Source organism: Bradysia coprophila (assembly GCF_014529535.1).
Source record: "Bradysia coprophila strain Holo2 chromosome X unlocalized genomic scaffold, BU_Bcop_v1 contig_130, whole genome shotgun sequence".
NCBI classification, from domain to species: Eukaryota; Metazoa; Arthropoda; class Insecta; order Diptera; family Sciaridae; genus Bradysia; species Bradysia coprophila.
The window spans coordinates 1,975,837-1,996,466 of NW_023503296.1; the positions used below are offsets into that span (position 1 = coordinate 1,975,837).

A 20,630-nucleotide genomic window follows, 5' to 3' on the forward strand; every position below is an offset into this window, starting at 1 on the left:
AACTTTAATTTCAGGGGTTGCAACTTGCTCGACGGAGCCTGTATTAATCCCGAGTACTCCGCTTCTGTTCCATCCGGATCACTACAAGGTGTTTTATCCGTACATCCAGAACGTATACAGGCTGTTGATCTCGACACAATTAGTTCGCCAATTCAATACACATTCCTGAGCGGAGTTCCGAACAACTACAATTCATTCTTTGAAATCGATGCGCAAACCGGAGTCTTGAAACAAATCAAACCGGTGGATACAACCGTGGCCAAACAATTCGACATTATTGTGAAAGCTGAAGAGATATCGGAATCGAAACGATTCACCACAGCTAAATTAACGATCACAATTAAACCAGTTGACGCTAATCCACCGGTCATTGTGGCTTCAGAAATCGAAGGGTATGTGGATGAAAATTCTCCCGTTGGAACGAAAGTGTACGATTCGAAAAACAATCCAATTGTGTTAATGGCTACGGACGCTGATTTGACAGAAAACGACCCAAAACCGGAATATATATTCGAGCTGACCACGCCATCATTTACCGTATCTAAAGACGGAATGTTGTTGGTGAATGAAGAAGGATTGGATCGAGATGCGCCAAGTCCTGGGATTTATCGGTTCCAAGTTGTCGCACGAGAAGCTGTTAGTAATGCTGCTAGCGCTCCACTTAGTATGACTGTCATCTTGAAGGATGTCAACGATAATGCACCGAAGTTACCGATGGTTTCACCGATCACAATTCCGGCTGGTGATGGTCGCAGGTTTGTTACGAAAGTAACGGCAACCGACAATGATGCTGGCGAAAATGCCATTCCTGCTTACTCCATCTTTCATGTATCCAACAACGGAGCCAATAAGTTTACTATCGACACAAAGACTGGTGAAATTGAAACAAGAGGAAAAATGAGTGCCGGAGAACAGTTTAGTATAACCGTACAAGCATCGGATATCGGTGGACTTTCATCTCAAGCCATTGTCGAAGTTACTGTTAGTCCTGGTCCGAACACAAAACCGCCGAAATTCGTTAAGCCAGTGTACGAAGTGCAGGTTAGCGAAGGAGCTGAAATCAATTCCACTGTGGCTGTTGTGAAAGCAGAGGATCCTGAAGACGATCCAGTGAGATATATTATCACGTCGGGTAATGATCTGAGACAATTTGCTGTCGGCCAAGACACGGGTGTGATAAGTGTAATACGAAAATTGGATAGGGAAGATCTTACACGTTACCAACTGATTATCAGAGCGGAAGATAGTGGTGGTCTAGCTAGTAGTGCTACTGTAAATATTAAAGTGACGGACATCAATGATAAAAATCCAGAATTCGATGAAAGCTCACTACCGTATGTGTTTTCAATTGATGAGGGAAAGGCTGACGCTTTTGTGGGAACCGTTCATGCAACAGACGCCGATGACGGAGTGAATGCCGAGATAACATATTCGATTCCAGTCGACATTCCGTTCAAAATTGACGGAAGATCTGGAGAAATCAGAACCAAGACTCAGTTGGACTACGAAACGCAAACGGAATATAAATTTGTTGTAACTGCTAAGGACGGCGCACCTGATGCTAGACTAGGAACAGCAAGTGTTACTGTACATGTGAAAGACATTCCTGATGAGGTGCCAATGTTCACGGAATCGATAATTGAGGTAAGTGATCGGACGACGTTGCTGGTAATGTCGTGTCACCTTTATTCAAATATTCTTATTCGTTTTACAGACATCTTTGCCTGAAAACGTTCCCGATTATTTACTGGCGACAGTGAGAGCTCACGATCCAGATACAGTAAAGGAAATCACATACACGTTGAAAAGAGGTCCCGGTGATCTGTTTAAAGTGGACGCAAAAACTGGCCAAGTCAAAACAATTCGTGGACTAGATTTTGAGAAGGAAAAGGAGCACGAATTAATTATCGGCACTCTGGAGAACAAAGGCAATGAAGTCGGTGACTACATAAAGATCGTAGTGGAAGTTGAAGATCGAAATGATATTCCGCCGGTGTTCGTATCCGTACCTGAACCGGTTACGGTCAGCGACGATCAGCCAATCGGTGCATTTGTTGGTTCGATGCGGGCAGTTGATGGTGATGGTTCGTCACCTGGTAATGTTGTGCGATACGAAATGGTCGGCAGAGGAAAATCATTGAAATATTTCCAAGTTGACCCAGACAGCGGCGATGTTAGAATACGAGATGAACTTCGAAAGGAAGAGGACACCGAATATCAAGTCGACATTAGAGCGTATGATTTGGGCGAACCTCAACTTAGCTCTGTGGCTACGTTACCTGTTTTTGTCAGGCATCTACTCACTGATCCCAATGCCGATATGATGGAAGCATCTGTCGACAATGGGGTGATACGAAATCCAGAAATGGTTGGATTGGCATTTAGCGATGATAGTTACACAACAAGTGTACCGGAAACGACTGGAATCAATGCTACCATTAAGCTGATTCAAATAATAAACTCAAAGAAAGCGTCCAAGATTAATCCAGGCTTCAAATGCGAAATTCTCAAAGGCAACAGCGACGGAATGTTTAGAATTACCTTGGAAGATCACGCTTGTGGTATCACCTTGGCCAGTAGCTTAGATTACGAAACGAAAACTTCGTATGACTTGGAGGTACGACTAGTGTCGAGCAAATATTTTGTGAATCCTCACAAGAGTTCGGCCAAAGTTAAGATTATCGTCCAAGACGAAAACGACAACGAACCGAAATTCGTGTTCGATCGGCAAGCCCAAGGACGAATGAACACCTATTATGCGGTAATCAGTTCGGATGCTGAATTGGATACCCCAGTCCTACAAATAAAAGCCGAAGATCGAGATTCAGGAAAGTATGGCATGATAAAGTATCGAATCTACGACGAAGACAGTAATGATATTTCGAGCGATAAATTGCCAAGCAATTACTTTGCTATCGTTGAAGATTCGGGGATATTGAAGACGCAGAAAAGTTTGAAAGATGTACGTGACCTTCCACTGCGCTTCATGGTGGAAGCTTTCGATAACAATGGCACGAACGACAATTCGCACCGAACACGGGCTCGTGTCGTTGTTAACTTAATAGCCGACATTAATCGAATGTCGTTAGTATTTTCCGATTCCACGCCGAAAGAGATTCGGAAGCATTACAGAGAGTTGGAAGAGCTGATATCCGATAAATCAAATGGTTATATTACCGGCATTGAACGCACTAGTAATCGGAAGTATCTAAACGATAACGGAACAATTACTGAAAATGCTAGTGCAACCGATGTGTGGTTTTATATCATCGATCCAAAATCGGAGAAAATCCTTCCCCGCAATGCATCGGTAGTTATGTCCAAAATTCTCGAGCCAGCCGCTCAGTCCGAAATCAACTTTGAGGCATCGGGTATAGCACGGGCCACAGCACAAGGAATCTATGCACCGGTCGTAGCTAGAGAAGCGGTCCACAAAGTGAAAGCTGCAATTGCCATAAATGATGATGCAATTTTCCCTTACACGCTCATCGCGATCGCCGTCATTATACTAGTTCTTGGAACGATTGGCATTATTTACATCTGCCTGTCATGGTCAAAGTACAAGAATTTCAAGCAACGTATGCGCCAGTATTCAGCTCCATCGAGTCCGACCCGATACGATCCGGTTATTGTTGGATCGCAAAATGGTGATACGGCCAGTACGCTAAAAGAGTATGAGACACAAGTTTTAGCTATGGCTGTTCCGAACGACGAAAATGATGATTTGCAAATCGATTTCAGTGCGAAAAATCATGCCTTCAGCTTGGACAATGTGAGCTATATCACTCACAAGGAAAATGGTAAGTGAAGTATTGTTCATCAGTGCCTCTCTTGTGCATTGGAATTTCCTTCCTTAGCTTGGGAAGTAAATTTACCACAAACCCGTTCGTTCCATGCTAAACGAAACGTTTTCATTAAAATAACATTTTTGCAGGTCAAATAAGTCCATCGAATTCGGAAGCAACTACTGCAGTCATAACCACCCTTCGTCGCAACAATAACAACAACAATGTTAATTTAACGCACAACAACAATCGTCAGAACACCTTCAATCGCACATTAGAAATGAATCGAAACAATGCTAATCCATTGGCCATCGGAAGTACCGGTACACTTCCTGGAACATTAACGTTAGGTAGAATAAAAGCGGATAGAAATAACTATCAGAACGGGTAGGTTTATCGATTGTTACTGATCGGAACAGAGAGAAATTAACCGAGACAAAACTATCGTTTCAGTTACAACCAAGACACATTAGGTAGAAACAATTTGCAGATGTCTCAGAATAATACGTTCAACACATTGGGACGGAACGGAAATGTATTCCAGAGGAATTCAGCGCAGAACGATTTGTCCACCAGCACATTGGGACGTAACAACCGGTTTTCCGATGTTCCCATTACGAATCCACTGTTTCAACAACGGTAAGTTCCGAAAATCTAAGCCGGCGCGCATATCTAGTCTAACCTCAGCTGAAACTTTTTACCGAAAAATAATAACCAAAAAACATTGCAGCCAAAACGGTGATAGCCTATACAATCACAACCATTCCAGTGTCAATGAGAACGTAACGTTCGGCAAAAGAGATTACTCCCAGCTGGGATTCGCTTATCTCAATGATTTGGATCGATCGGAGGTGGAAACGACAACTGAATTGTAATAAAATGCTGATTCACTCTGTGTGACGTCATCATATTAGATTAAGCACGACGTAGTTAAGTAAACACAGTCAGGAGCGTTGCATTTTCGGAAGGTCAAATTAGGGACCTAGACGTAAGTAGTTGACTTTATAGAATGAACGCAATGAATTTCAAGTGAGAGTAAATTTGGATCATGGTAAGTTCCTGCCTGTGTTCACTTTACTATGTCGTGGATAGAGCATAGTCGTTGAGCGGTAACAATTTGATTTTGATGCGACGAAATGCATTAATCCACAGAAAATATAGTTTGCACACCCAGACGTTGTATTTATTTTCGGTTTCTATTTTGTACCATGTGGGACTGTAGACTGAGTAATCAGCAAAGTTAACAATTTTCATACCGCACCTTCCTATTTCAAGTCAAGTTCATTGTTACAGTACAATGAAAGTATGCGGACGAAATGTTTGTGAAAGAAATTATTTGTTAACAGCAAACAATTTTGTGATATTTTGAATGTTTGCTGTTGGTTAGGGAAGGGAGTCAGTCCGATTTTTTTTATTGCTTTGCTTTTCAACGTTATGGAGTTCCGAAGGGTAATTTAAACAGAAATAATTCTTAAAAAATTTGTTAAAGTCCTAACTTTCTCGCAACTTTTTTTTTGTAGAAAATTCTGGAAGTTTTAGAATTTTTTGTGAAAGTTTCAATCGTATTTAACATGGTATTTGATCATGAGACTAGGAATCCCCCTAGCCAAACGCTTGACGTGTGTAAACAGTTTGTGCAAATCACTTTTGACATTTGAGTTCAATATACGTAGAATGAAGGCAACTGTACTCAAAATATGCGCAGAATGTGAATCTGAATTTGGATAATTAAAATTGAATATTTCCAAGTTTAATAAAAATTTAAAGTTCTCCGAACGTGTCAGTCAAAATACGTGAACGTTCCGTGTTGCATTAAAATGTGAACGAACTGGCCATATGGATATTTTTGTATAGTTACACCATTTTGAATTCTTGTAAACGCACCATATAGACTATTTTCAATGATTTTTACATGCTTTTGTTTTCCCTAGGGTCGAAAGTGGCCTATTACACACCTAGGGAAAACAAGAAATTTGGATTAGGTTACAAAAGCATGTACAATCCATTACATAACTCGGGATAAAAGTTGAAACGTCTCGTTTTCGTGTGTTTATTGACCTCGGCTTTGCCTCGGATCAACAACATTCGCAGGAAAACTCTACTTTTCAACTTTTTATCCCTTATTGTTATGTAAATAACCGTTTTTCACCTGCAAACTGAATCAGCGACTTGAAAATCAAATTGCTATCACTCAACCAACTGCATCCAATATGTTAGTTACAACTCACAATGATAGGGATCGAAATAGATATATTTGCGATAAATTTCTTGGAATCACATCAAGCTCACACTAATTTTAACAATATTTGAAAAGCAAACACAGTCCCATTTTAAACAAGAACCTCAAGTGATAAATTTCATTAAAATTTATTGCATTTACGACAGATTTTTGTTTAAAATCGGATTTTGCATTGAAATGATTTTTCTTTTCTTTTTTTGTTTTTTTATTTATATTTAAGTTTTTCTAGACGATGTGACCAGGAGTTAATTGGATGGCGATATGATTTAATGGATTTAATTGAAATAATTTAGATAATTTTGAACTGAAAGACTTATAAATCATATGGACCCTGCATTCCGAATATTGAAATAAACCGTTTGCAGAATAAGGGAGTGGACATTGATAGAAATTAAGTTTTGTAAAATAGAAAATATTTTTTATATTTGCGACTTTTACACAACACTGAAAAAAGACGAGAGTTAAGTGTGAGGTTTACCGGAGGGCTTACCAATTTTAACTCATATTATAAAACGAATATTGTATCGTAAACGCAATTTTTAAATGCTCATTTTACTACAAACAACAAACGTTAAGTTTCTTTTAATAATTTTTTTTTCTTTTAGCATTTATAAATTGATGATTACAGCAAAACTAGTAGCATAATGAAAAGAAATAAAAAAAAACGAATCACAAACGATGATTTCTTAAGTGCCTAAGTAATTTATAAATATAAACTTAAGTCAACATTTTAGTGTTAAAACTCTAGAAACTGTAGATCATCGGAAAATATGAAATTTGTGTTTTAATTAAAAAAAAAGAACGACAACTGCAACAAGCTTACATGAATGTTTGTGTACATAATTAGTCATTAGTCGAATATGTAAAAAGTAATTAAACAAAAAACAAAATATTCAATTAAAACGAATAGTTCTAATTAGATTTATAACGAAGAAGGAAAAACAAATCGTATTTTTGTATTTGTATAGCTGAACAATACGAAAGTTTGAATAAATATTTTATTTTGAAATTGCATTTCTTTCTGACCGTTCATTGGAGAGCAACTTTAGCTATGATCAACCGATGTGAACCGGTTATCGGTCTTGATACTACCAATATTTGTCTGCATTTGCATCTATTATTTGGTAAATTTCTATAACGTACATACCTTAAAATAGAATTTACATAGGCAGATGCTATTTTCACCCGAGTGCAAATAGTCAATATGAAATTTGCACTCGGGTGCAAATAGTCAATATGAACGCTATTTGCACAAACCATACTTTATCCTGACAAAGTTTCTAGAAGGATGAATTCAGTAGGAACAAACAAAAGTCCTTCCTTACACAAATTGTAGAGGGATGACTTCAGTAGGAACAAACCAAACTCCTTCTTTACACAGTTTGTAGAAGGATGAATTCAGTAGCAACAAACGAAAGTCCTTACTTACACAGTTTGTAGAAGGATAGTTTCAGTTGGAACAAACCAGACTCCTTCCTTACAAAGTTTGTAGAAGGATGAATTCAGTAGCAATAAACAAGAGTCCTTCCTAACACAGTTTATAGAAGCTATAGACTTCAGTTGGATCAAACCAGACACTATCTTTATACAATTTGCAGCGAATTGTGCGAGCATCATTTTCGATAATATAATTTGCACAGCTTCCGAACAATGATTTTTCAATTATTTCCGATAGTTTTAAAAAGTCGAGTGCAAATAGTCAATATGAACAATACTCGGGTGCAAATAGTGTTCATATTAAATATTTGCAACGGGATTCGTTCTAAAGTATTGGTCTTTTACTCTTCTAAACAGAAAATGAGTCCAATTATCTGTTATCACCAATTGTCAACGAATGGAATTTTCGAATTTTTAGAAACGTTGAACCTCCAGGAGGCCAGGACTCTGAGAACAAATTCAGTTACACTAGGAATTCCTATTCCTATCAGATATTCCTACCCCTTACTGACGTTCTATCCAGCTTATGCTTATACAATAAATTGGTAATATTTAATGAACTTAAGTCTTGATTTCCACTTACGAAAAAATCATTATGTTTTCTCTTTGTTTACACTTTAAACAATAGAAAATAGATGTAGTTTAGCTAAACGGAGGCAAAACGGAGTGTTTTTTTATAAGTGGAAATCAAGCCTATGTTGACACTGTTGAATCAACGCTCAGAGAGAGAGAGCATTGGTTGAATGAAAGTCTTTCATTTCGAGGAGGCCGAAAGTAGTCTTATTTCCGAATATTCCGACCAATTAAAAACCTTATGAGTACACGGTGAGCTTGAAAAAAGTTTAAATAAAAAAAGTTCTTGCATATTCACTTTGGTTGTGCAAAGTATTTGTGGGGTGTAAACCAGAGATTTTAGAGGCACACAGTAGAACGATTTTTTACCTAGAATCATGTTGTCCATCGATTAAGATAAAGATGTATGTACTCGTAGGCAACAATATTTTTTAAATTTACCGTGCCGGAACAAAAAAGTTTTGTCTCGAAATCACAAACACTTTTGCTGTTTTATTCAAACTTTTTTCAAGCTCACCGTGCAAGTGTGTCGATTTTTTCAGGAGATTCAATTGATTTCAATTTTATATTTAGTATACCATTTTTACTATATGTTTGTGGTCGCGAATGAGGTGCGAGTTATATTAATGACGTCGGCAATATTAACCGGCTGGAAATAGTGTGAAACCATTTTTTTATTTTTCAGGGAAAAAGTACTGATAACCTTGAATAAAACTTGTGTGTTGAAGTGAAGGAGTGACCAAGTATTTTTTTGGTCTACGGTTTATGGATTTAGTCTTGGAGACGCTACCGTAATCTTTTGCTGTGATAGTTGTAAGCTGAACGTCAAACCCAGTGTCATCTATGACAAACTTGTAGGAAGAGAATATCGGGTAATACTTTTGACGGTATGCCGTACTATACTTCGATGTTTAACTTCACTTGACTTGAAACGATCAATCAACTTTGGTTTGTTTAACGTATCTGGATTCAAATCTGCGCACTGTCAACTCAATCGAGTAGTGGAAACTAATCGAATCAAAGACTTCATTTTATTGTAGCAGAGATAGAGTTGATAAACATATGGCGTTGCTTGTGACGCCATGTTAATTTTTATCAATTCTCTAATTTGTATAACACATTCATTACTAAACTTGGAATTATTAATTTAAAAACAAGGCATCAGAACAGTCGGAGCGTTTGCTGGGGGTAGGGTAGTCTCGCACACCACACAATTCATGGTGTGCGAGACTCACCTCTAAATAGTGAATCTCGCACAATCATGACTTTTCGTTATATGTCGTAAAAGGACGCATACTATGGTTCGCGTGTGCGAGATTCCCCGACACCGTTTGCTGCGACTTATCCCCGTACAACCCGTAATCCTATTTCGTCCGCAACCATAATACGTCCGTAGCCCTAATAAGCCCGGAACCCTAATACGTCTACAACCCTCTAATGCGTCTGTTACCAAAATGCAAGTCAAGTTGGGCATTGTCAAATTTACTGAAACTGTTCATTTTTAAAATTGCGCATAGCGCAATTACGAAAGCCCGTACGAAGTACCTTTCAAATAAAACCAACAATTTACGACATTATTTTAGAAACCCAAAATTTTTTGCCAACCATTGGGTATTCAATTACCTCTCAAATGAAGTAAAAACTAGCAAAATCGGTTGAGATTTACTCGATTTATGTGCAAAAAAACACTTAGGGCCGAGTAGCGGCCTTAGTCCAAGGACCCAAATTTGAAACTTTTTTTGCCATCATTCTATTCGGCATTCAATTATCTCTCAAATGAAACAAAAACTAGCAAAATCGGATGAAATTTACTCGATTTATGTGCAAAAAACACTTAGGGCCGAGTAGCGGCCTTAGTGCACGGGCCCAAATTTGAAACTTTTTTTGCCATCATTCTATTCGGCATTCAATTATCTCTCAAATTAAACAAAAACTTGCAAAATCGGATGAAATTTACTCGATTTATGTGCAAAAAACACTTAGGGCCGAGTAGCGGCCTTAGCCCAAGGGCCCAAATTTGAAACTTTTTTTGCCATCATTCTATTCGGCATTCAATTATCTCTCAAATGAAACAAAAACTAGCAAAATCGGATGAGATTTACTCGATTTATGTGCAAAAAACACTTAGGGCCGAGTAGCGGCCTTAGTGCACGGGCCCAAATTTCAAACTTTTTTTTGCCATCATTCTATTCGGCATTCAATTATCTCTCAAATGAAACAAAAACTTGCAAAATCGGATGAAATTTACTCGATTTATGTGCAAAAAACACTTAGGGCCGAGTAGCGGCCTTAGTCCAAGGGCCCAAATTTGAAACTTTTTTCGTCACGTTCTTTTCGGTATTCAATTACCTTCCATAAAAAACTTAAACTAGCAAAATCGGATGAGATTTACTCGATTTATGTGCAAAAAACACTTAGGGCCGAGTAACGACCTTTGAGCCCTCCCAACAAGCCCACGTTGCATCTTACCCAAAAACAATGTTCAGCAACTTTGTTCTACTCGTCAATACCTTTCATTTGATATATCACAAGCAGCTATTGCGTGCGTATTTCGGTAGATATCGTCCAAAGACTGAAAAACACCTATAGGGTCCTAGCTCGGGAGTGGCCGACCCTACCATGCCCATTTTCGAACTTGACCTTACTTTTGTCGATACCAGTCGGGGAAAAAAAGAATTTTGAAAAAAGGTTGTGATTTACTCAAGCTAGAGGGGTCACGGACGGACGGACGGACATTTTTAGCCCCGTACGAAGTACTGGGGGCTTATAAGATTAATATGCCGTTTGTAACACGTCGAATTGGAAGCAGACAGTAAGGGCAAAGCATTTGGTTATGTTCATAGATGACGAATCCGCAATAAAAAAAATGTCCGTCCGTCCGTCCGTCCGTGACCCCTCTAGCTTGAGTAAATCCCAACCTTTTTTCAAAATTCTTTTTTTCCCCCGATTGGTATCGACAAAAGTAAGGTCAAGTTCGAAAATGGGCATGGTAGGGTCGGCCCCTCCAGAGCTAGGGCCCTATAGGTGTTTTTCAGTCTTTCGACGATAACTACCGAAATACGCACGCAATAGCTGCTTGTGATATATCAAATGAAAGGTATTGACGAGTAGAACAAAGTTGCTGAACATTGTTTTTGGGTAAGATGCAACGTGGGCTTGTTGGGAGGGCTCAAAGGTCGTTACTCGGCCCTAAGTGTTTTTTGCACATAAATCGAGTAAATCTCATCCGATTTTGCTAGTTTTTGTTTCATTTGAGAGATAATTGAATGCCGAATAGAATGATGGCAAAAAAAGTTTCAAATTTGGACCCTTGCACTAAGGCCGCTACTCGACCCTAAGTGCTCTTTGCACATAAATCGAGTAAATCTCAACCGATTTTGCTAGTTTTTGTTTCATTTGAGAGGTAATTGAATACCCAATGGAAAGTTGGCAAAAAATTTTGGGTTTCTAAAATAATGTCGTAAATTGTTGGTTTTATTTGAGAGGTACTTCGTACGGGCTTTCGTAATTGCGCTATGCGCAATTTTAAAAATGAACAGTTTCAGTAAATTTGACAGTGCCCAACTTGACTTGCATTTTGGTAACAGACGCATTAGAGGGTTGTAGACGTATTAGGGTTTATTAGGGCCTATTAGGGCTACGGACGTATTATGGTTGCGGACGAAATAGGATTACGGGTTGTACGGGGCTAAGTCGCAGCAAACGCTCCGACTGTTCTGATGCCTTGTTTTTATTGCTGATTCGTCATCTATGAACATAGCCAAATGCTTTGCCCTTACTGTCTGCTTCCAATTCGACGTGTTACAAACGGCATATTAATCTTATAAGCCCCCAGTACTTCGTACGGGGCTAAAAAGAGAGAACAACTTACACAGACTGTCTACATTAGACGTCTTTTTCGACAATAGTCATCGTCACTATCCGAACAGGCCTACCAGTTCGGATGAGTGTTTCAACGTTGTGCAGCAGTTGAGCTTCAATTAATGTTGTTGATTGCAATATTTCCACTTAGCAACGCACTGCTCCTAGCATGAACATAAGAAAAATATTTGGTGGCTGATGAAGACACAGTAGATACAGTAGACTTGTTTCGTTGTATGACTTAAAACACATAATACAATCAATGTTGAGCCGTAGCTCTAATCACAAAAGCCTCCAAATTGGACATTTGTTAAAGTAGTGTTCATGCTAGGAGCAGTTGCACTTAGCCTTAGTCATTGCCAAAAATTCACAATATGTCAAGCTACGTGAACACCTGTTTTCGCATCCGTCGCCAGTATTTACCGTTCCCAAATTGTTCGTTGTCTGTTGAGTTTTTATGATTCAAAATGAAATTTTCAAGTTATTCGCGCTTCAATCAATGACTTGTTGATCATATTCCACTTTCCACTGGATTTCACATTCAAACTTCAAATGTTTGTTGTCATTTATATTTTCGGTGTTGAACAACTCAAATGAAAAATATTCAACTTAAATCGCATTATTCAAATAAAACCTGTGCAGAATATCCTTTTATTGTGTCGTAACATTTAAACAATCTGCTGGTAATTATAAATATCGAAAAATTAGATAACGAATGATCATATTTAACACACTTAAGAACTTAAGAACTTCGGCTCCCTCGATTGCTGTTAAGGAGTCAGAACATACCTGCCAAAAAAATTCTAAAAATCTAGAATTTTATCTTTTCTTTTATACATTTTTTTTTGAGGTGTTCCCTGACTCCGTAACAAAAATCCAGGGAGCCGAAATCTGACTAGTACTGTCGGCTCGGCACTGTGTTAATTGATCAATTTTCTACATATAGTATGGTGATAACGGAAATGGGATCAACAGTGTCGATATACAATGAAACTGAAGTCCCACTCAATATTGCGTTGTGCCAAGTTAGCCCTTTGTATTACCAGAATCTAGTCCGACCAGGACATTGTGCAACGTTCAAGGTGGGTAAAGTTTGGTTTACAATTGAAGGAAGAGTATGGAATGGAGACAATGAATACGATGGCATACAAGTGACAGAGCCAATTATCGAAGCTACCGCGCAAGCAATTACTATTTTCATGACATTGTTGGGTAAGACACGAGAACCAATAGCGGCTGCAGGAGTTGGAGTTGGTATAAAATTGGCTGAAGCAATGAGTGAAGGAAAAGTTGCACATGAAACAGATGCAACGAAAAAGTTGAGGTTGAGATTATTCAATGGAAAAGCTATACATTCACCTGGCTGGTACTTCGGAAAGGATAGGTGTATCTCTATATCGGGAGGACCGAAATGTGTTAGCGTTGATGATTCCAAAATTGCATTCGGTAAAATCGATGTAGACACTCTTCTCAATCCATTTGTAATTAGAGATAGATGTATCGATGGAGAAACGCATCACTTCTGATGATTTTTCACCAAAAAATAAAATTGACCACATTACGGGAACGACAATCATCACAAGCGTCGAATCTTTTATATGATATGAAAATTGATATTATCCACATTATCGTCCAGTGTGGTTGAACCCGCGTTTCTGTTTTGCGACCTTTTACAGTTTCCAAAGTCTTTTCACAAAATATAAAATTTAGCTATTTTTTAGCTCGTAAGTTTTTTAAATCAATAAAAATTGATGAACCTTTGAAATTGGTTTTTTCTATGAAAATTTTTAGCACTTTTCATTTCAATAAATATGTGTAGTTTCACACCCATGAAATCAGTGATAAAGGAAACAGATAGTTCGGCTAGATTCAGACAAAGATTTAACCACCTTTTCTTTACTTTGGTGAATCTATCTACAGTACAAATAATAGTTATTTATGGTGATAAATGCTTTTCTCGCTCCGCTCGTATGTAAATCTTAGGACTACCGCTGGTGCTGACAAAATCGTGTTTTCTCCGTATGTGTGCCTAAGGTGAGATGCGTCGGGGGAAAAAGTCTTTTAAGCTAGGGGAAAGTGTTTTTAATTCCACGAGACAAAACTACGGAATTTTTCTCGTAATTAGGTCCGTTTGTATGAAAAATTGTAAATGTTGTGGACGGTACTTTCGCTTGTCGCCCTCACTTTGTTCCGGCTACAACTCACAAATAGGTCTAAAATCTACAATTCGCAACAGATACGAAAATAACTATTTTAGCGATTTGTTGGGTTGGCAACCCTTGCCTTTGGCTCGAGTAATTTGCTATTTTAGATTGATATTATCACATTCAATGTAAAAAAAAATAGATTTGAGGCTGTCCGAATGAAATGCATTCGTCGGATCACCCAGAAGCAAGGGACTCTGTTTTTTTTTCGTTTTATATTGGCTTTGTGGATCTCTATGGATCTCCAAATTAGTCTAATTTTTTCAATTTCTTGTCACAACCTTGGACAGCAACGTCTTCCGTAGTATCGTAGGACTCCTGGCACTCTTTACTATACATTGACAAATTTTTTAGTTGTTGCTGTCCAAGAAATTCCGAAGCCAAAAACCACATACTACTTTTGTCTAGCGCTTCCATACAATGACCTTTCGACCTTTTTTGGGTATGTGTGTCAGCGTCTTTCTAAGCATTACAAACCTGCACACTTCCACATAACTCGTCTGTTCATTGGCGACATTATTCAACTTTGAGTTCACAAATAACTATTCTGCAACAGCGCTGCGAAAAGTGAACTTTCTCATACCTTATTGGGTGACGTATAAAGCAAGGTTCTGAAAGAGCAGGTTGATACACCTCTGAATTGATCACGAAGGCGGTGACACTAATATTTCTCTGTGGCGTCGTCTACGTTTATGAAAATTTATTTCTGCAACTGCGCTACGAAAACTGAAATTTTTCATGCGTGATTTGGGTCTTTTTCTCTCTGTTTTTTTTATGTTTCACTTTTCACCACTAGTGGTGAAATGGATTTTCATATATGTTTTTCGTCACTAGTGGTGAAATACTTTTCACCACTCCTTCTGAACATCTGAACCATTAAACGTAAATAAAAATTCTGTGTAAATAATAAATAACTAATGACGACTTCAACTTAACAAGAAAAAATTATTTTGTTCAAGCTGAATTTTTACAAAATTTGTAAAGAGTGCGTTTACCAAAGTTGGTGTCACTTGCCTTCGTGGGTGTGTTAACCTGTTCCTTTAGAACCTTGATATAAAGGGTCTTTTTTCATTGGTTCTGTGGTGACTTTTCACCACTGTTACAAAAAAAAAACAACTCAGCGAAATTCAGTGAATTATTACAAAACCGACACAAAACTAAATTTTCCGATTTAATCACAGCAATGAATGATTACTTGAAAATCTGGGCTTCTATGATTACATAAGTTTCTAGTTTTGGGTTTAAAACACAACCAATTTTTAATTGTACCAAACATTTATTTATTCAACCTACGGTTTCGATCACAATGTGACCATCTTCAAGAGTCGTTTCAAACTAAATATAATTCAGCATACAATATGTATCGTCTAAAATTTAAGACAAAGGGAGAACCATTCTATTGACAAGAATACTTTCAAACAAAACAAGTATCTGTGTGACTCAACTTATTCAAAAATTGTAACATCAATGTCAAAAACAGTACGTTCCTTCTGGATCTCTTTAAAGAGAGTCAAGAGTGGCGAATTAACATTGCCCAAATCACCGTTCATCAAGTTAGAACGATTTTTATGAACGTAAATGGCTTCATAGAATCGCAACTTGGGTGGCGGGACATTTCGACACCGTCAATATCGTCAGGAACGATATTATCGTTTTTTTGGACGATACTATCATCTAAAAAACGATATTATCGTCTAAAAAACGATAATATCGTTTTTAGACGATAGTATCGTCAAAAAAAACGATAATATCGTTTTTAGACGATAGTATCGTCAAAAAAAACGATAATATCGTTTTTTGGACGATAGTATCGTCTAAAAAACGATATTATCGTTTTTTAGACGATACTATCGTCCAAAAAAACGATATTATCGTCCAAAAAATTTTCATCCAGGACGATAATATCGTCTAAATTGGAAAATTCTAAAATATTGTCTGGACGATAGTATCGTCCTGGGCGATATTATCGTTTTCTTAAATGATAATATCGTCCAGCACGATACTATCGTTTAAAAAAACGATAATATCGCCCAGGACGATATTATCGTTTAGTTTTGGGTGGTAATATTGTCCAGGACTTAATTTTACTCAGAGGTGCAGCAAGAACCGAATTCTCTTCCAAAATATCAAAAAACAATTGTCAGAGGAAATCACCTACACATCAGTGTTTAAAAAAGGCGTTTAGTTCGTCCCTAAATAATTCATCTTTTTACGAAATGAATACCAACTTAGATTGTACATAAAAAGCGTTTTAACACGCCGAGCGATCCGGCCCATTGCCCCGGAGCGAAGCGGAGGGCCGCAATGCGAGCCGGGCGCCGGAACGGTGTCGGAACTTAGGAGTTAATTTTTTTTTTCTCGCATCGTCTCATAATTAGTCTGTGTAATTTTTCTATTATAAAATTTAAATTTACGGAACCAAATGAACCAATTTTTAATATATATTTGCCGTCTATAAAAAGGTGTTTATCTACAAGATTTTGTGTTTCGTCTTCAACAACCATCCAGAACGATAATATCGCCCAGGACGATATTATCGTCTAGAATTTTTATTTTAAATAAATTAAAAACGATATTATCGTCCTGGACGATATTATCGTCTCAAATTTAAAAAAATTAATAAATTAAAAACGATATTATCGTTCTGGACGATACTATCGTCCAGAACGATATTATCGTCCCAAAAATTATCGACCAGGACGATAATATCGTCCAAAATAACGATAAATTTGTTCAGAAAAAGAAAATAACGATAATATCGTCCAGCGGATATTTTCATCCAGGACGATATTATCGTCAAAAAACGATAGTATCATCAAAAAAACGATAGTATCGTCCAAAAAAACGATAGTATCGTCCAAAAAAACGATATTATCGGTTAAAAACGATATTATCGTTTTTTTAAACAATAATATCGTCAAGAAAACGATAATATCGTCCTGAAAATATTTTAAAATTTATAATTTTAGACGATATTATCGTCCTGGATGAAATTTTTTTAGACGATATTATCGTTTTTTAGACGATAGTATCGTCTAAAAAACGATACTATCGTCCAAAAAACGATACTATCGTTTTTTAGACGATACTATCGTCTAAAAAACGATAATATCGTCCAAAAAACGATACTATCGTTTTTTAGACGATACTATCGTCTAAAAAACGATAATATCGTTCCTGACGATATTGACCGTGTAGTTATGTCACCTCACCCGCAACTTGCGTTGATCATTAACTTCTTTAACTAAATGCAAGTTTTTGATGTCCATAGTGTGACCTTTATTCTTAAGCATATGCAAAGCCACTGCTGATTTTTCACCTCTACCAAGGCGCCAATCAGAGTTGGATCGGTTATCCGAAAAACCGAAAATTTCGGTTCGGATTGAACCGAACCGAGAATTTCGGTTCGGATTGAACCGAACCGAAATTTTCGGTTCGGTTTGAACCGAACCGAAAACTTTGGTTTTGTCGTAAAACAATATGAAATGAAGGCAGACTCGTCAAAATTGATTGATTTCATTATGAACTAACTAAAAAGAAGTAAATGGAGCAATTGCATGATACTTTTATTGAGAATTGAAAATCTCATAAGTTCTTGTCAAATTCGTTTTCTCACAAAAATCGCATGCAATTGCTACATTTACTTCTTTTTGTTTAGTTCATAATGAAATCAATCAATTTTGACGAGTCTGCCTTCATTTCATATTGTTTTACGACAAAACCAAAGTTTTCGGTTCGGTTCAAACCGAACCGAAAATTTCGGTTCGGTTCAATCCGAACCGAAATTCTCGGTTCGGTTCAATCCGAACCGAAATTTTCGGTTTTTCGGATAACCGATCCAACTCTGCCGCCAATGTCGATCATGTTCGTCGAATCTTACTTTGATACATTGACACGATATCCGAAATATTCTCGATTACATTTTTGGCAGTTGATCTTATAAATGCCAGACTTGGAGTTATTAGGCAACTTGTCTTTTAATGTACCAAGGTGTTGTTTGATGGTGCCATTACTTGAGTGTACCATAGTGACACCATGCTTCTTGTAAATATGTTTCAATTTACGCGTAATTTTAGGCTGGAACAAAATACAAGAAACTTATTTGTATAAATTGTGCCCGGTGATCGAACATTTTAACAACGTTGAATGAATATTTTCTCAGTTTGTTAATAATAATTCTATGATTACATCAATTTAAAAAGCACATAGAAGTTGATAGATTTCACCGGTAGATATTCAAAAAATGAAAATTAAATCATTTTCAATTGTTTAGCATTGAGAGGTTTCTTGTCGTATGTATTTGGGTAAACAATCTCTTTTCAAAACTTATTGCATAAATTACTATTTTTCAAGATGCGACATGGCTGACTTTACCAACTCTACTGCAAAAACTATTCCACAAAATTGTCTAACTAATGATTCTATATAATCAATCATTCGGATCGGTTTGAATCTCAGTTGTTTGAAACCTTGGCAAATTCATTCTTAATAATGTTAAACGTGAATGTAAGCAGACACTTTAGATCAATGTGACCCAATCAATGATTTAAGAATCATAAGAAGAACAATTCAGAAGATGTCATTCTGGACAGCTGATAAGTGCTATAACTGCAGACCGTACAAAATATACAGCATTTAGCCCTGAACCTTTCATCTCTTGAACTAGTATAGTATAGTGCCTGCATTTTACATCAACGATATACTACAAGTGTACGTGACGTCACGGCCTATTATTGTCAATAACAAAGATTCCAGTCGATATTTCCGTCAATTTAGCTGGTTGTCTATTTACCTTCAGACATTTAACAGGACAAAAACCGTAAAACATTGTTACTTCCTTCATTGGTCGGTTGCTAATAAATTACCACGATGGCAAAGCTAGATGAACGAATTGGTTTTATCGGTATGTTCGCTAAAGTAGATTTACCTTCTACTCATTTACCATTTCATACACATTTTCCATTCCCACCTACAGGCGGAGGAAATATGGCTTTTGCAATCGGGTCTGGACTGATAGCTCGAGGTATAACATCCTTATTCATATTCCATAAAAATTATGTTTCCGGCTTATAAAAAAGATCTCTGTGAATTTAAGGCATAATTAAACCGAGCCAAGCACTTGTGTCTGGACCGCACATCGAAAATCTGGAAAAGTGGAGAGAAATTGGCGCTTCCGCTACAGAGGAAAATGGAGAGGTAACTAAGTGCCTTATCTCTTAATGGAATAATTATGGTTTTCAAGTTATTTCATTTTGAAAAACATCGACAAGGTCGTGACCAAATCGGACATTATCTTTCTATGTGTAAAACCTCACATGCTAATAACAGTTGCGTCACAACTCAAGAGTTCTGTTATGGCATCAACACGCGAAAAAGATAAAGTGTTCGTGTCAGTGTTAGCAGGAGTGACCTTAGCGCAACTAGCGACGGTAAGTTTGATTAAATGCTCCGTTTGACAAAGCTTACCAAAAACCGTTATTGAATAGTCGTTCGACTTTATGACAACACTAAAAATGGTCCGAACGATGCCCAACACTCCAATGCAAGTCGGAGAGGGTTGCACTATTTACTCCCCTGGAAGTTATGTCACACAGCACGATCTCGAAAAGGTGCATCTCCTGTTAAATTCACTCGGCTTGGCACAACAGGTTCCCGAGAAAATGATAAATGCGATTGGGGCTGTTACGGGCTGTGGACCGGCTTATGTAAGTTTCAAATCGAAAACGAGGACGTGGTCCATTGTACGAAATTGATTTGGTTTAGGTGTACACGATCATTGAAGCATTAGCTGATGGTAGTGTCAAACAAGGCGTTCCACGTCAAATGGCCATCCAATTCGCGGCACAGACCTTGTTGGGAGCTGCAAAAACCGTTTTAACAACAGGAAAACATCCCGCTGTTTTGAGAGATGAGGTAAATTGAAATTGGGTGACAGTTACGCAGCGTACTAGCGGTGTACGGAATTCATTTTGTGCCAATATTTCTTGTAGGTTTGTTCGCCGGGCGGCACAACAATACATGGCGTTCATGAATTGGAAAAAGGGGGTTTGAGGTAAGTGTTAACGGTCTATAAAACATTTGAATTGGACGTAACGTTTGGCATTTTTGTTGGGATCCACATAGAAATGCTCTCATCAATGCCGTGGAAAAAGCTTCAGAACGAGCCGAACAGCTCGGTAAACAATCGTAAAAGATCTGTCTTCGATATTTTAGACTGTATGCGACAAACAAAAACACATGACTCAACTAGTGCGTATTTAATCCAATAAAATTACTCGTTAAGTGGCTGAGTTTCGTTGGTTTTCTATTTGATTGGTTGATCTTTCAATGGGTAGGCCTGAGTGGCACGCTGTGTTCGTGTTGACTATGAATATATTTCCTTTTTATGCTTTCATTTCTCATTGCATTGTGTGATTTTAAGCGGTATAGCATCAAGATCCCAATTGTTTGAGAGAATTTATTCTAAAAATTCGATAACGAGGACAGGACAAGTTCTCTTGCCTTCAAAATTCTTTCACCATTTTTCCTCTA

The 20,630-nt window shown here is 37.6% G+C and overlaps 3 protein-coding genes across 5 annotated transcripts in view; all 3 read left to right on the forward strand.

Moving 5' to 3' along the window:
* Positions 1–5,875, forward strand: part of LOC119067912 (cadherin-99C) — a 99,062-nt gene extending 93,187 nt beyond the window's left edge. For all 3 annotated transcript variants that reach the window (XM_037171210.1, XM_037171211.1, XM_037171212.1), the window contains exons 9-13: positions 15–1,644; positions 1,715–3,800; positions 3,935–4,172; positions 4,239–4,424; positions 4,516–5,875. In XM_037171210.1, coding sequence (XP_037027105.1) covers positions 15–1,644; positions 1,715–3,800; positions 3,935–4,172; positions 4,239–4,424; positions 4,516–4,660 — 4,285 coding nt within the window. In that variant the 3' untranslated portion in view covers positions 4,661–5,875. The remainder of the gene's footprint in view (positions 1–14; positions 1,645–1,714; positions 3,801–3,934; positions 4,173–4,238; positions 4,425–4,515) is intronic.
* Positions 5,876–12,454: 6,579 nt separating this feature from the next.
* On the forward strand, positions 12,455–13,610 carry LOC119067914. The gene is made up of 2 exons (XM_037171214.1): positions 12,455–12,578; positions 12,842–13,610. Exon 2 carries the CDS (start codon positions 12,843–12,845, stop codon positions 13,419–13,421), a length of 579 nt encoding a protein of 192 aa, XP_037027109.1. The 5' UTR covers positions 12,455–12,578; position 12,842; the 3' UTR covers positions 13,422–13,610.
* Positions 13,611–18,662: 5,052 nt separating this feature from the next.
* Positions 18,663–20,389, forward strand: LOC119067915 (pyrroline-5-carboxylate reductase 3). Its single transcript, XM_037171216.1, has 8 exons — positions 18,663–19,002; positions 19,075–19,122; positions 19,195–19,295; positions 19,370–19,528; positions 19,586–19,804; positions 19,863–20,012; positions 20,090–20,151; positions 20,223–20,389. The coding sequence occupies exons 1-8, from the start codon at positions 18,969–18,971 to the stop codon at positions 20,287–20,289; spliced, it is 840 nt and encodes a 279-aa protein (XP_037027111.1). The 5' UTR covers positions 18,663–18,968; the 3' UTR covers positions 20,290–20,389.
* The last annotated feature ends 241 nt before the right edge of the window (positions 20,390–20,630 follow it).